This window comes from Eriocheir sinensis, chromosome 19 (assembly GCF_024679095.1).
Source record: "Eriocheir sinensis breed Jianghai 21 chromosome 19, ASM2467909v1, whole genome shotgun sequence".
NCBI lineage: Eukaryota > Metazoa > Arthropoda > Malacostraca > Decapoda > Varunidae > Eriocheir > Eriocheir sinensis.
Window position 1 is genome coordinate 11,339,499 of NC_066527.1, and position 17,742 is coordinate 11,357,240.

Here is a 17,742-nt window from a genome sequence, read left to right on the forward strand (position 1 = left end):
AAGCTCTACGTATTGAAAACACAGAGTTATTTATAGCAACATTTCACTCGCCCCAACCATCACGGCATGCGAGACACCCTGTATGATGATGTTAAAAAAAATGAGTGTCACGCGTGCCATGATGGTTGGGGCAAGTGACATGTTGCTATAAGTGAACAGACTATAGTACTACTATTATAAAATGGCTACTACTGCTACTACTTTTATGTGCCCGGGTTAAGTTTATTCCTCATAAACTTGAAGAAATGACTTTCACATGGGTATGTACAGTACTTTAATTTTGATGAGTAGGAACTGGAATGGTATGTGAGGTACATAATGGCAAACACACCTAAAGAAAAGCAAATTAAGTGGTGGTTGGTGGTAAAAATGTCAAACATGGATCACCACACTGACAGGGGCAAGAGGGGGCTATGATGGTGAGTGTGCTTGTGGTCCCAGCGAGGTGGTAGTGAACGAGGGCAGGACGGGGACTGTTACTATTGTTGATGTTGTTCTTGTTTTTGTTATTGAGGATATCATAGTACTGTATCGGCACTTATGAGAGAGAGAGAGAAACTGTGGGTCACAGAGTAACCAATTTTTTTCTTTATTCAACTAATACTTCTGTTGCATCCTAAATCTGGAGTTAACAATCTCTTGAATCAGCAACTTGAATAAATCTTAGACAAGTAAATTTGCAATATCTTGGGAAATTAACTTTATAAATCTCTTGCAATACAGAAAGGCAAACAACTTTATTAGCTGTTAAAAGTCAACTATCCCCAAACTAACGGAATGGTGTGCAATGTGCAATACCACATAGTGAAAAAGGGATATACTTAATTTATAGGGGGAACTACAAAAGATTAATTTAATAGATGAATATATCAAATGACTAAAGTAGCATTAGCTAGGCAAAAAGTAAGGACACACGCGCACGCACACACATACACATGGGATACAGAACAGTACCACGCATGCGACAGCGGGTGTGTGTGTGTGTGGAGGGTACGTGGGTGTTTAGGGATGTGGGGGGAGTGTACGCAACGCTTGTCTCGCCTCATTACTCAAGATATTCTATAATGTTCCATTGCAGTCTCTGGCTGCTTCCGCCTTACACTCTTGACTGTGGATCCTTTAAACTGGGCATTCATTTGTCCTTGATCCATGATCAGCGTCCATATCTATGTCCATGGCAAAACTTTTCGTATATGAGATATGTTTTTTAGCTCATCTTGCTGAACTTTTGAGGCAGGACTTTATCAAAGAGAAGTGTTACAATCTCTGCCATAGCTATAGCTATATTGAAGTCAAAGAATACTTCTTGGCCTTTACCCATATGTAAGTTTAGTTTATGAGGGCAGGCACAGATCACTGGCTACAGGCAAATGTGTGCCCTGCCTACTGTTCTACTGCAGGCTCTGTGATAGCCTCTGCAACACACTCTTGACTGAGGACCTTTAATGCTCTGTTGCAGAGTCAATGACAGCTTTAGTTTCACCTCAGTGCTCAGTCCTTCACAACATTATGTGATACTTTTTGCTCTCTTTCTTGACTTAGGGTCATTTATGCTTTATGGTAGTCTGTGATACTTTTACCAAGTATTCTTAATTAAGGTTCCTTTTTAAGGTTCAATAACAGTCTGTGATTGCTTTAGCCTGAAACTCTCAACTGAGGTTCCTTAATAACCCTATTGCAAAGTCTGAAATGCTTTGAGCCTCCCACTGGACAAATCTGCCTTGGTTGCTCTCTAAACACCAGCGTTCTAGTTAGGCAATCTTGAGACACTGAGTTACAGTCCTTTTTCTTATGTGCAGCTCTAGGGTGCTGGTATGCTATTTTCTTGTTGGTTGATGCAAACTCATTAGTGGTGCTGACACATTATCATAATGGGAGAATTTTTTCTTGGGAGTGGAGAGATCTCAAGAGTCTCTCCAAATAACTCCTCAGAATATGTTCAATCTAGGTCACTTCAGGTCATGCCTTCCTCTTAGGGTATGTGTGGCACATGTTATGGAGGAGCTGTGGTAGGCACCATAGTAAGGGCACAAGTGACAGTTTCTTTTAAATTGAGAAATGTAGGCCTAAATACTAGTTAACATTCAACCACAAATAGTCTTGGAACTAACTGTATTACAACTACTTAATACTTAGTAAAAATTTGGAGCAGGGAATAAGTGACACACTATGAGAGAAGGAGGAATCCATGCTGGAACACTGAGTGCTGGTGACTGTGGCTTGGTGGCAGTAACATTTGTGACCTTACTATGGCATATACCTCAGTTGTTTACCCCACAGAATTGACCTAAGGAGTCTTGTGTGACATTAACAATGATCTGAATATTTTTCCCCTTCTATTTTTCTCTCAAAACATTTCCTCAAGTTGATGGCTGGGCATCAGTCATATTTGGCATTTGATGTTTGACATATCTATTTCAATTAAAATTCTTTGTTAGCGACAAAGTTTAGCATCCTGACAAGTTCTTTCTCTCGGCAAAACATTTTAGATGATACCAAACAGTTTCTCCTGTGTGAACGGCTCACTCACGGGTAACAATAATCCACCGCTCCATCTCCCTCTCACAAGTTCCTTTTGTGTTTCGAGTTATTTATAATCCTTCACATCTGTCTCACTCAACCTGTCCCTAAAACTGAAACACACACAAACACACACAAGCCACACACATGCACACACACAAACACTTCCACATGCTAATGGATACATGCAAGCACACATATACACACATACATACACAAACACGCTTACAAGCATACACACATACACTCATTTTGTATGTATATATATATATATATATATATATATATATATATATATATATATATATATATATATATATATATATATATATATATATATATATATATATATATATATATATATATATATATATATATATATATATATATATATATATATATATATATATATATATGTGTATGTGTGTGTGTATATATATATATATATATATATATATATATATATATATATATATGTATATATATATATATATATATATATATATATATATATATATGTGTGTGTGTGTGTGTGTGTATATATATATATATATATATATATATATATATATATATATATATATATATATATATATATATATATATATATATATATATATCCTATGTACCCATTTCTTGAATGAGTGCTAATATAGTGTGTGGTTCTGAGGACTGACAGACATTAGAAGAAGAAAAGAGACAGGTCATGAAGAAGCAGTTTCAAGAAGAGGTTGGACACATCATTGGTGATTTACCCTTAAGTTAGTTTACATTATCATCTTTTCCTACATAATCATCTAATCAATTGAAGCTTTTCCCCTCTCAATTTGAGTCAATTTAGTCATGTTTTTTTTGTTTGCTGTTATTAGCCTCCCCAGACAAGGACTCCAGCAGTGAGTCTAAATACACCAAGGCAAGTCAGTGTCCAGTGTTGACGAGTCTTTGTCAGGGAGTCTTTCTTCACCACCACAACCTTCACTGCCCTGCCTCCCCTCCTCCTCCTCCTCCTCCTCCTCCCCCCTCTCTCTCATCCCATCTGTTCATTCATTTACCTTTATTATTTTACACAACCTGAGGGTGGCCAAAAACTAAAAATTAAAATGAAACACTGCAACCTTTATACTCTAGAGGAAAAAAAATGAGACGGCTTTGTTTTTAGACATTTTTTCATTCTGCACTAAATGGTGATCTGTACTGTAGTGGTCAGCATATTCAGCTCACAATCGAGAGATCCCGGATCTGATCTCCAGAGTGGAGAAAGATGGCTGGTCTCCTTATATGGGTACACCTGTCCACCCAGCAGTGACTGGGTACCAGATAACAGCTGGGGGTTGTATTCTGCCTCTTGAGGAAAACAAAAAGTGCTAACCCAAAAAGAGGACCACATTGGAAATGAATATTTATAAACTATATTATATGTTAGTATCAGTAAAGAGGCAAAAAAAAGGTTCTTCATTAAGTGCCACCACCAAGGTGAAGGCTTGCATCACTGTCTAACAGGAAGAGTTTTGAATGTTGTATTAAAGCTTCATTTAATCATTTACACTGTGTGCGAGCTGGGCTTGTAAGATGCTTTCCTTTACACCACATTTTTCCTTATTGTTTGAATGCCCGAGGTCCAGGCTGCTTCCTCTCACTGTTTCTTCAGTGTGTGAGAGCCTGACAGGAGCTGACCTGCACACACCAGGGAGCACAACAATGTGAGCCAATTTTCAAGCACCATCATCATCAACTGCTATTCCTAGTGATAGTCCATTGCAGAACATAGGACTATTCCATAATTTTCTACCTCTCTCTGTTCAGCAAAGGTTTTGATTTAACATCTCCAACTGATACTCTTTCTGCATTATCTTACAATTTATGGGTTGTCACTGTTACTTCTGTATGTTATCTGCTATCAGTTCTCTGCATGATTTGAGGTGCCCATGGACTCTAATCACTCTTACTCATCATGATCATGCAGTTATGCTCACACAAAAATAATTTCAACACAAATAAAGAACTGTAATTACTTCATGATTTAGACTGACCAAAATCAACAAAATCTGCTAGGGAAGAACTGGAGTTATAAGGAAGGTAGAGTTGATTACTTCTTTTCTGGCATCTTTTTCAGTAGGTATTCATTTTCCACGATTTTTTTCTGCCCTTATTATGTCTCCTCTACAGAAATGGTCTCATAGATAATCTTTAATTTCAGTCAGCTCTTGCTGTTTCCCAGGACACTGTGCCTGCTTCTTGTTGGGAGTGTGGTGGCACTTCAGATCATTCTTGTATCAAGTTTTACACAACACCCTATTTAACCAGACATAATTAATGGAGAAGGCTTCACTATCATTTTATGTTTCAGTGACAGCTTTGTAACTCTTCTGAGGTAAAAATAAGTAACATAACCTCAAGAAACAAAATCTGACAATACTAAATTCCCTACAATAAATCAATTAATCTTGTTGGCCCTCACCCTCAGCCCTTATCCTGTCCTGCTTTACAGCTATCCATGTAGCCTACTGTGCATAAGTGTGTGTGTGTGTGTGTGTGTGTGTGTGTGTGTGTGTGCACGTGTGTGTATGTGTGTGTCGGTGTGCGTAGCATTAGAGCTTGTGAGTGAGAGCAGTGCTGGCTGGAAAAATTGAGGGACACACACATGGCTCTGGAAGTGACAGATCAGTGTGTAGTGTGACCCAACACGGACTCGTACAAAGACACATGGCACGGAGAGTCACAATACCGAACACATATTGTACTTGATGTAGCACAAACTGCACACACTCAACAGCACATGGCAGCCAGCCAGCCAGCTTCCCTCCGCCGCCCATCCCCTGGGAGACTCCCCCGTTTATGAAATGTTGGTGCCTACAACTTTTCATAAAATATTAGAAAACTGCATAACTGTGATACATCAACAAACACTTTAGAAAGAATTATCTCTTTTGTGTGTTGCTTTTGGCGGTCCAGTTTTCTCAAGGTTTGATGCCCCAACAAATGAGTGAAGGCTACACGAAATAGCTTGTTACAAGAGTGAGGCGGCAGGATGTCTCCCTCCCCACCACGCGACTCATATCTAGCCCCCACACTAATAGTGTTACTCTCGAGACATTCTGGCGGCTCAGTGAGTCTCGGCACGCACGCTGCTTGTTCTGTCGTGAATGACGCAAGGCCTTGGACAGTTCTGTTGCGTTGGTTCCTGTTGAGGGAGTGTCTGGTGCTTCCTCTCGGGGTGTGACGGGGGTGGTGATGTCACTGTGTGCAGCAACTAAACTATCACAGGAACAAAGCAGTACTCATCCTACAACTGCCTAGGACTAAGTGTATTACAGTACTTGATGAGTTGACTCAAAATCCATGCATGGAACAGCAACCCCCATGCACGCCTACAGACTCTTCGCACAATGACAGTACGTTTAGTTAAAAAAATGATGTAGAGCATGATAATAATAAATCAGGTAGTCAACAGAAACAAACGTCTGCCACTGTACAATATATTACAAATATAAGAAAAACACTTACCAACTGGCAATGTTCAAGTATTGAAAACTATCATTTAGACAAGGATTCTCTTTGGAAGGCACAGACTACAATGCGCACAAAACCAGACTATGACACAGAAAGTGCACTGCTGGTCGGGCTCTCGACGAAATAAACTTTTGCAGTTTTCTTATAAAACTGTAAAGTTGTAGGCACCAGCTTGCACAGAATTTAAGAAACCTACAAAAATATATTTCCCGGAGCAAGATGAGAGACCACTCTCTGTCCATAATGTGATTTTGTCCCCATCATTGTCCTTCACCTGTAGTATATATTTTGACACAGTACACAGTATTATCACAACAAGCTTGTCCCCACCACCCCGTGAGCAAGGCAACAGCTCTGAACCCTGGCTGACAAGATCCCTCTAGCAATTGATGACTACAGCTACTACACTCAATATCATCACAACAAGAAAAGTATTTGAATATATCGAAAATATCATGTCATCCAAACATATCATAAAGTGAGTAAGCTGAAACTTTGTTGAAGCAGAGCTGAACTGAGTCTGAGATGGGACAAGTGCCTCCATCGGCTGACCCCGGCCCTGACTGACAATATCTGATGGCTGCACGGCAGGACAACTCTCATTGCAGAGAAAGATAGAGGTGAGTACTCACCGCATTGATCCCTGACAGTTGCTGGGAGAGCTGCATCACCACTCCAATGGTGAGGGGCATGCGCAGAGTGGAGTTGCGTACCAGCTGGAACATGGTCATGTGTGCCTCTGTTTGGCTGGCCGCCTCCTCCGCGCGCATCTCTTCTATGTCCTCCTCCACATGGGACGAGGCACGCAGCCGCCGCAGAGCTGGAAGAAAAGAGGGTGAGGCTTAGGATGTGGTAACCCATTTGTACACACCACTCCAATCTACTCAGGTCAAGAAAATGTTACATACTTTGGAAAGCTGAGCTGAGGTATAGGAATTGACAGTGAGGTGGGGGTATACCGACCTAGGGGTTGTAGCAAACAGGTGTCATAATATTCACCCATATTAATAAAATAGTTACCCCAGCAATTTAAAAGAAGAAAATGGGAAGCTTCAAGATAGCGGCAGACCGGTGTTCACAGCTTGGATCGTCAGGTGAGTTTTTCGATTTTTTCGCTGTTTGATGTTATATTTAACGTTTCTTATATAGTGTTTCATGACCGCGAAAGTGTGCTGATTCCGCTGGTATGACTCTTATTAGTGACAACTATGTGTCTACCACGATAGCTGCTGATAACTATGCAGTCCAGCCATTTCTTGGATCCTCATGGCTGGCTGCTTGTTTTTTATGTACATAGGGGATATATCGAACAAGGGTTTATCAACTGTTCGGTCTACCCCTTATTTAAATCCCATTTAAATACCCACTCATCCCAAAACTACGTATCCAAACACTTTAAAATGTACTTGGTTTTATACAATCCTCTAATAGTCTAATACATACTATGCAAAATGAAATTATGATTGTGAATTCTTTACAATCTAGTGTAATTTGTTGTGATTGAATGTGAAGCTTTTTTTGACATATAAATAGTATTTTCAAGAGGTTGAAGACATTTATAGTGAACATAAAGTGTATTAACTATTTTAAGAAGGTTTCACTACTTTTTTACCGTAAAAGTTTGTGACAGAATTAATTTTCTTATCAACTTTTTTGCAGGGGTGGTCCGAACAGAATCAAGCAGAACTGTTCAGTGCAACCCCTATACATTTATTCACATTTAATGTCTTTCACACAATTTATTTATTTATTTTTGCAAAAAATAAAGTCACATGTCTTTCACAGGTAGGCAATGTCAGAATGCCTCGAAAGTTTGTGCCAAAAGGATTGCGGCAGACTGACCGAACATCCCTTGAAGAAGCCTTTAACCACCGGGTCAAGACGGGATGTAGCATCCAAGAAGCCTGCAACCACTATAATGTGAAGATCACAACACTTCATGTAAGCAAAGAGGTTTGGTTGGGTAGATTAATATTTCATGCCTTACACTACTGTATAAGCTACCACTTGGCCTTGGCCAACAAAGCTATATCAACATCAATACACTCTTTTCATTGGTTTGCGAATGTTACGCTCCTTTTGCTAGCCATCCTGATTTATCTGTCATCATCATTGTAGACCTAATCTCTATAACTTATATGTGGGATTGAGTTCCAGAGTTTCTACTTTGCATAAATAAATTCGCCATGTCCGTGCATTTCATGACAGTTTTTGGAACACCGAACGCAGTACTAGGATCGATGGTAGACCTACTGGTTAGGTTAGGTTAGGTTAAGCAATTAGACGGATTAACTATAACATTTGCTTAATATTAGTTTTCAAAGTAGGCCTATATGAGTTACTAAAGGTAATTTTCCTTCATTGCAGGATGCCTTCAAGCGTTCAAAGGAGCTGTCAGATGGACGGACCTTTGTCTCACCTAAGGAAAATGTTCACAAGGTATTCTCAGCCGAAGAAGAGAAACTACTTGCTACTTACACTATCAAGATAGCGAAAATGTTTTATGGGCTGCCAAAAAAGGAGTTTCGGAAACTGGCATACCGATATGCACTGGCCTGTCATTCAAAGAACATTCCAGAGGCATGGATAAAGACAGAAGAAGCAACTAATGACTGGTATTACGCTTACATGGCACGTCATCCAGAACTGACACTGAAATCCCCAGAAGGTATGTCAATTGCCAGAGCCATCGCTTTTAATAGAACCACGGTCAACGCATTCTTTGATGCCTATACAGAAGTAATGTCAAAACACCAATCAAGAACCAGACAATCTAGAAGAGGTAGGCCTAGACAGAAATGAGGGACTACATTCAGCAACTCCAAGTGTTACTGGTGATTCAGTTGATGGTGAATCAGCAGCGATTCCTGTTCACTCTGTAGCAGTGATTGCCCCTGGGGAATCCCCTATGAATCCTGTTGCTCCTCCTCAGCCTAGCACCACGCCAGCACCTTCAGTGCCAAGCCCTCAGCAGACTCTTACTGCTACTCCCGAGTCCATTTGTCCGTTTCCGAAAGCTCAAGCAAAGCCAGTTCAAAAAAGGAGAAAAAAGGTTAAAAGCTGCATCCTAACTGAAAATCAACAGGCAATTTCTGATTTACGAGCAAAGGAAGAAAAGAAGAACCGTAAGGCACAGAAGGAAGTAGAAAAAACTAAAAGAAAGAAGGCAGCAAGGGTTAGAGCAAACAAAAATACACAAGCCAGGGACGACAATGACAGCTCGGAGGATGAAGAAAACTTAGAAGTAAGACTGGATGATTCATCCGAGTACTCAGACGAGGTAGAAATGGAGGACATGGAGTTCGAAACCCCATTCGAGGACAAGACACCAGAGCCCAATGACTTCGTTTTAATTCAACTAGAGTTGGAGGAAGGGAAAAACGCAGGAACTAAGGTTAACTATGTGGGTAAAGTCTTGAATTGTGATATGAGTGAGTACACTGTATCTTTCTTACGAATGAGCTCGAAAATGGGCAACAAAGACACTTTCTATTTCCCTGAGAATGAGGACATCACTACTGTGAAGGGGGATGAAATCAAAGGGGTCTTGGGGGAACCAGTAGTGGCTATGACCAAGCGCCTTGCTCGGTACATAAGATTTAAAAAGCCACTATCTAACTTCAACATCCGTTAAGTACAAAGGAATCTGATTGTATTAGCAATTCTTTAGTAGGCCACATTAACCTATTAGTACATAGGTTTGTAAACAATTTCATACATTTCAGTTTTGTAACCATTTCCAGTTGGAAATATATTTGGACACATTTAAGTGGTATATCTACTGATATCATTACCAGGTATTAGGTTAAAAAAGAACTTAATTAATTTGCTTTCAATAATTTATCTGAGGAAAACATTTAAAACCATATTCTGATTCATTTTATTAGTAAAATAGGTGGTGTTTGGATCACCCCCTTATCAAGTTTGGAACAACCCCTGTAGTGGGGGTGATCCGGAAAATCATACCCCATTGAAAAAACCTTAATTGTGAAACATATGTATTTCTTACAGTATTGAAAATAATCAACAAGATAGCCCTGTACCTGAGGTATATTTTCCTACCAATGTTTTTCAATAAAGTTGTTGTTTTTATTTTTAATGAATATTTTTCCCTTAGTAGTTCGGATTACCCCCACCTCATAAATCTTCTACATATTTACCTGAAGTAAATATCAGGACAATGCCATATAAAAATTGATTATACCCAAAGGTATTAATAGGTACATTGTACTGTATCAAATAAAAGCCAAAGATAGTTTACATTAGCTAATATTGGTTTACAAAATAAATATTTTGTAACTTATTTGAACTGAAATAAGAGGATAATCAAATTATAATAAGAAGGTATCAAATAAAACATAATATATAAAAAAAATGTTCAGTACATTTTATAATTTTGGGAATCATATTTTCAATGTATGAAAGTTGGCATTAGCCTGGTTCACTGTACATATTATCAAAATAAGGAATGTTTCTCCTTGTTTATTTTGTCAAAAGATTATTTTCAGATCTCACTTTTGATTTGCAGGTTAGTTTTCTCTCCAAGTATGACAAACAATTGGAATTGTGTGTACAGAATGGCAAACACAGCCTACTGGGGACTGTGTGTGGCTCATTGTCTCCTTGGAGCTGGGGGGAGGGAAAGGAAGGCTGTGATATCCGTACAGGATATGAGCTACGGGTATGTCTGAGGGGCAACTCAATTAGTCAATTTTAGGTTTTTATATTGAACAATCACTTTCTCCATCTTTCGAGCATTGTATTTTTCAATTTACTTTCCCGTCATAGTTTCTCCTCAACCCATGCAAACAGATCTCTATCAGTTCGTTCTATTCCATCACCCTAAACAGTGCAATCATGTTACTGCTCTTGCTTCTTTCTTTTGCTCCTGACTGTCTGACTCTTTCCGTGATGACAGGCAAGTTCTGTTAGTTTTCATATCATTATTGTCATGCCGCCCCCCACAACACACCAACACCAGGCAAGCAGGCGGCGTGCTGAAAAACACAGGGTCATGAACCCAGAACAGCAAGGAGGGCGCCTGAAACCGACAGCGGCCCATAGAACACCGAGGAGGGAACACCAAAGGCTGGGGCACAAGGAAAACACGTTCAAAACTAATTCCTCGTTTAATGACAGGTTCCTCACACAGTACAGAAGTTCTCGGGGCACAGTACATGTTATTCTGGCACGACAGACACGCACACGGCTCTCAGTAGGCACTAATGCTGGCGTCACACATACGCGATTTCGCTCTACGACGGTTGGCAAATTTGAAAATTTCCGAAATCAGCATATACTGTACGCTCGGCATCGCAGCGACGTCCCTGTGATTAGTTGCAATAGTCGCGCGAACATTTTGGAATGTTCAAAAAGTTTGCAGAAGTCTGCGATATTGGCCAAATCGCACGATTATTCGCACAGTTAAGCGAGAGACTATTGCAGTATGCGCTCGCAAATCCTCGTCAAACGCAAGGGGTCGTGGTGTGTGCGCACATACATGCGAGCGACTTTGCACATCGTGCATATGGCAGCGATGCTGCCTTGGAAAGAGAGGCAGCAGCGAGCGAGCAGGAGGGTATAAAAAACGTAGGCGCGCGACCCACCAGTCGAGTGGAACGCCAGCACTCCTCGGGCGAGCAGCTGGGGGGTCCTTCTGCGGCGGCGTGGTTGACCCGCCTGGTTATCCTCGCTTAGGGCCCCACCGCGGCAGTCAGTCCCGTCGTCGGTCTCGCCCGTGCACGCTACGGGGTGTCTACTGGGCGCCTGCCCGTCGCTGCGCCGGCTGTTACCCGTGGCTGTGGCGGCGGGACCCACCAGTCAATGGAACTCCAGCACTCCTCGGGGGAGCAGCCGGGTGGCCCTTCTACGGAGGCGAGGTGAACTCGTGGGGTCATCCTCGCCACCCCTCCGCGGTCAAGTCGACCAGTCGGCTGCTCGCATGAGTACCAATACGGGTGTCTGCTGGGCGCCTGCCCAGAGAGCCCGTGCCTCCGTCGCTGCTCGCCGGCTATTACCTGTGGCTATGGCAACGGCGGAGGCTTCCCGCCGCACGCCAGCGGCGGGTTCCCCCCTGCGACGGGCCGTTGCTAGACAAAGGCCCGTTCCCCCTATTTTGGGAGTAAATCTACAAAGAAGAAAGAAGAAGACCCACCAGTCAGTACGCTCGCACTCACACTGTCAGCCTGCTACACGCTGCTACCCTGCCCACCTGTTGCTACCCGCTGCCTGCCTGCCCATCACCTGCTATTACACCATGCCAAAGGACACCAACAAGGCGGTGAAGAGGTCAAGGCACACCCCTCCGCCCCATACACAGCAACGATGGCTCGGCAGGTCTCAGGCACTATGAGGGAGATGCTGTTGGGAAAACCGTAGACAATACTCTTGTAGCTGTTGCCTGAAGCTAGAAATCTCAGGGTAACAGCTACACGTAGCCCGACGTCCAAGGGCTCCCTCCAGAAGGTCCTTTTCTTCTCAATACATGCCCATATCCGCTCCACAATTTCGTTGAAGAGCTCCTTGTCCAGCCGTGTGAAATTCTTGTACAGCTCCGTGCCCACTTCCGCCAATTCCTTCATGAGGTTGTGGTAATGGCCTTGGGTGCCACGCCGTGTCAGGTAGGGCCTGACCCACACACTCCTCTTCTTTCTTCGCTTCTTCTTCTTTTCCTGCAGCTCTTCCCATGCGATGCACAAAAGGATGGTCTGGGTTGTCTCAAACCCGATTATATCTTTGACGAGTTGTGGATCACGTAGGGTTTTCTTGTTGATGAACTTGTACAGGCTATTCATGGCGCGTGACTGGCTTCTTTGAGGGACAGGTGGGCACTATACGGCCAGGTTGAGGGGCCCTCCCTTTTATCTATGAGGGGTCGTACATCGACGTGCCCTCGACGTTTTCTCGACCATGCGTGCGACGTCGACCGGCTAGACGAGGGGAGGTTGCGCAATAGTCGCCAGGCCCTGCGTTCATCACGAACCGTTGCAACGGGTCTTATTTTCAAAATTGGGCTCTTCTGCGTACAGCTGCGTACAGATACGCGCATTCACGCACGATTCACCTCAACGTCCCCTCGCATGTCACCCTCGTGTGCGTATAGGCGAGCGACCCCTCGCCATGTTGTTGCGAGTTGAAATGGAGGCAAACTCTTAGAGACAATGGCGATCGATGCTCCCACGATTTTGTGCATTTTCAATATCGCCAACCGTCGCAGAGCGAAATCGCGTATGTGTGATGCCAGCATAACACGAGCACATCAAACTCCAGCCCAGTCACGCGTCTCTCTCTCTGCCCGTCTCGCACGTAATTGCCGCTCCCCAAGCTGTCTCCCCTCTCTGTGTCTCGGTTCCCCATACCCCCTGCACTGCACACCCCGACTCTTGCACCACGCTACCCACGATTTTATCACATTACACATGCAGACACAATCAACACAGACAAACACGCAAACACACCCACTGGTGTAACACTAGTCCCCCAAAAATGGCAGATGACCCAGCTGCCCCGACATACACACCTACAAAAAAAAAAAGAAAAAAAAAATGAAAACATTAAGAACATTAGTCCTCAGGAACATCACAAAAGTCCTTCCTTTATCATCCACCCCGATCCTTGCCTCGAAGGTGTTCCCTTCGGGGTCGCTGTAGTGGAAGCGTGGGCGGTGGCAAGCAGGCAGTGGCACCCACAGGGTCATCTCCAGCCCCAAACCCTGGCGCAGGGTCACCGCTAGCTTCAGCCACCTCGCTCGCCACGCCCCTCCGCCACGTCCTCAACGCTGCTGCTGGGACCCCCGTCCTCCTAGCTCACAGGTGCCCAGCTTGGCACCAGCCTCGTCTAAGAGGTCAGCCACCAGCACCGCAACCAGCTCCTCCCACGCCCCCACGGGGGGGGGGAATTGTTCCCTCTTGCGCGAGGGAACACGGGCATTTGCCAAAGGTGGCCCATAGCAGGGAGCCGACAGACCGACTCTATCGGCGATCGAAATCTAGCCGACCAAGTCGGTCTGTCGACGAGGACTGGCGTGTCTCTGCCCCCACGGGGCGTGTCCACAGAGTTATATACATAAGAGGGTTCCCAGAGCCTGGATTTCGAAGCAACTGGCGGCCATCCTAGGGTGACGGATGGCGAGACCGAGAAATTTAATATCACATAGTTGTTTGCTACTGCTATCATCAAGTTAGCGATCCTCTGTCAGATTGACTTATTTTCTTGTCCATTTTTTACCCCCTGATTATTGTTACATTGGTACATGTCATAAAACGTCTGAATCGGAAAAAATGTGCTGAATTTGAAACTGTAAACGAAAATTTAATGCAATAAAAAGTACATGAAGTTGAAGCAAAAAAGGTGATAAGTTTTTCTTATTATTTTATTGTAGGTATACCTATGTGCAATAGATTTATGATCATGATATGCAGCAATGTCTCATCGACACGATGATCGGCTCAGTTTTCCAAAATATCATAATGGTGGCTAACTAATAGTGGTTAAGTGTAAACATGTGGAATCATGGAAAGGTCGCCAATCCGTCACCCTATGGTGGCCGACCACAGAGTTGCAGGCAGGAGCAGTGGCTTCACCTCTCACCGTGGCGAGAGATTGGAGTTGAACCCTCTATAGTCCGGCAAATCTTAAATGGCGGCTCTGACGTAGACAGCCCGCTATACACACTGGTGCTACGTCTCCAACTGACCTCGCGTACTGTGCCTCTCACACCCTTCTCTCTCTCTTTCCCCGTGTCTCTCTCTCTCACTCTAGTATTAAAAAAACAAATATGGTTTTTATGACTGATTCTCTATCTGTGAGTGAATACAAAGAAATTTTTACAACACTTGCCACCGCAGCGGTGTCAGCTCAAGTCAACCCAACACACCGCAGTTGCCAGTTGCTCTGCCTGCTTTAATTATCGCATTTCTGCCATTTTTTGGTGTGTGTCTGCCATCTGCCATACAATGTCAGCCATATGGCACAATTATGATAGAATATGGAGACTACCTGTATATGGAATGCCAGGACCGTCAAGCAAATTTTGATGTGAGTCATCCAGGTGAATGGTGAGGTTCCGCTGGGGATGGCCAGGGAGTGGGGAAGGAGTGGTCGCGAAGAACATTAATATTACACTTTGACCTGATTTCCACACCACCCAAGGGTGACGCCTGACGTCCGTGTTTGCACCCCCGTTTTCATTCAAAGTGACAATCAATTTATACAAGCAACGGAAAAAAGAAAAGAATGTGGAGGCTTGCAAGAAGAGAGGGCAGTGAAGTGATGCAGATGTTGCAAGAAGTCAAGAACTACGTCTAGAAGACGAAAAGGTAGTGGAGATTCACAACGCGCCTCCAAAATATGATATTACGCCTCCATATTATACTTACGGGACGAAATGCATGTCCCTAAAGGCCTAAACCATAATATGAAGGCGGAAAAACTGAAAAGTAAAGAAAAAGTGGTAAAGGTAGAGAAATGGCATATTTACATCCGCGCGCTGTTATGGTGTCGGCGGTGGTGGCAGTGTTGCCAACGATCCGGTTAGTGATGGTAAGCTAGGTTAGCGTTGGTACGTTTAGTTAGCGATTAGCCCACGCATGTGAGACCAGGTCGAGTAGTCTGGTACCGGAACCGTAGGTTAGTATCGGTACTGGTACCGGTATCTGACCACCAGTGATGCCATTTTAGTGGATTTTCAGCGAGATCTGGCGGAACTGCATGTTAATCTAGCGGGAAAAATCTTAGAATTGACAAGAGTAACTGGCGGATTTTCAAGTCCAATCTGGCGGCGAATTTTTAAAGCTTAACCTATCATCTGGCGGATTTTTAGGCCATCCTAGCGGATTTATAAATTTTGAGTTGGCAACACTGCTGCCCACACCTAAGATTTTCAGTGCTGTGTTGAATGAAAGGCTGTGTAAGTGGATTGAAAGAGAGAGAGAGTGCTGGGTGAGGAGCAGAATGGTTTTCGCACAGACAGGAGGGCAGAGGACAATATGTATGTGGTAAATGAGATGATAGAGAGGAAAAGGAAGAATGGAAGTCCGTTGTATGTTGGGTTTCTTGATACTGAGAAAGCGTATGATAGAGTGAACAGGGAGGTGATGTGCAAGGTACTGGAGAAAGTAGGTTTGAGTGATAAGATAGTGCGAATCATTAGGAGTATGTATGTGGATACGAGAGCCAGGTATAGGTTAGGAGTATTAGAGGCAGAGTGGGTGAGGAGTGAAAGAGGTGTTAGGCAGGGCTGCATCCTGTCTCCAACTCTCTTCAGTCTGTATACTGAGGAGTTGGCAGCCAGGATGAGGAGAAAGAATGCAGGAGTAAAAGTGGGAGAAGACAGGGTAAGTGTGCTTCTGTATGCAGACGATGTGGTAGTCATGAGTGAGTCAGCGGAGGAACTGCAGGAACTATTAGATGTGGTGAATGAGTATGGGAGTGATTTTGGAGTAAAATATAGTAGTGAGAAAAGTCAGATAATGGTTGTGAATGGGGCAGAAGATGAGAGAAATAGGACCTGGAGGCTAGGAGACACAGAGCTAGGGCAAACAGATGCATACAAGTACCTGGGTGTATGGATGAGTCCGAGCGGATGTGAAAGGATAAAGAATGAGAAGATTAGCCTAGTAAATCAATGGGTGGGCCGTCTGGGAAGTGCGGCAAGAATGAGAGCATGTAAGTATGATGTGCTGAGAGAGGTGTGGAAGAGTGTAGCAGTGCCGGGTGTGATGTATGGGATGGAGGTGATTACATGGAGTGAGTTGGAAATGGATAAATTGGAAGTAGGGCAAAATAGGATCGGTAAGTTAGCTTTGAATGCACCAAGGTATGCAGCGGTGGAAGCATTGAGGGGTGATATGGGGTGGAGTACTTTTAGGGAAAGATTTAGGAAGGCTACCCTTAGATACAAAGTCAGATTGGAACGAATGGATGACGCGAGATTGGCACGGAAGGTCTACTTGTGGAGTGCGCATGAGAGCAAATGGATTAAAAACTGCATGAGAATGGTTGGTGACAGTGGTATGCGAGTCAGGTGGGTGAGCAGAGAGGAAGGGAGGCGTTTCTTTGAATGGAAGGTGACTGACAGAAATAGTGAGGGTCTAGAATGGAATGTGAGAAAGTGGAAGAAAGAGATAGACAGTGCAGTGAAAGGTGACGGTCTGAGGAGGTGGAAGCATGTGATGGAGCGAAAGAGTACTTTGGAGTGGTACAGGGAAAAGGAAGCCCCGCAGTGTGTCAGCTGGTATGATGGAAGCCTGGAATGTGAATGCAAGAAATTACAGGTGGTCTGAGTCCCGCAGCAAAGTGTGTCAGATGTGTGACAGGGGTGTGGATAGGACGGAGATGATGAGGGTGGCACTGAGTGAGATGGGCTGGGATGTGAATGGGAGGATTGCAAGGACAGAGAGGGAATGGATGCTGCTGCTGCTGGGACTGAGTGATGAAGCAAATGATAGAATTATAGAAGACATGAAGAGTTTTCTGGAAAAGATGTGGTGTGCAAGAAATAGGGAATTGGAAGATTTGTAATGGATACTGCTTGTGTTGTTTTATTTTTACAGGGTGTGCCGATACGAAGGCCTGACTCTCCAACGGGTCACCTGTACAGTAGGGATGGGCAAGTACCGTTAATTTGAGTACCGGTAGTACCGGTACCAGTATACCGGTACCGGTACCCGAAGGAGTTTTTCTTTTCTTAATGACTTCTGATGAAATTCCCAA

General features: G+C 43.5%; 1 protein-coding gene across 29 annotated transcripts in view; it reads right to left on the reverse strand.

Moving 5' to 3' along the window:
* The window catches only part of LOC127000684 (glucose transporter type 1-like), a 227,840-nt gene that overhangs the window by 68,627 nt on the left and 141,471 nt on the right, over window positions 1-17,742 (reverse strand). For all 29 annotated transcript variants that reach the window (XR_007754387.1, XM_050864688.1, XM_050864661.1 and 26 more), the window contains one exon: window positions 6,663-6,850. Coding sequence is in view for 28 of the 29 variants with exons in the window: in XM_050864688.1 (XP_050720645.1) it covers window positions 6,663-6,850 (188 nt within the window). In the remaining variant the exon portion in view is untranslated. The remainder of the gene's footprint in view (window positions 1-6,662; window positions 6,851-17,742) is intronic.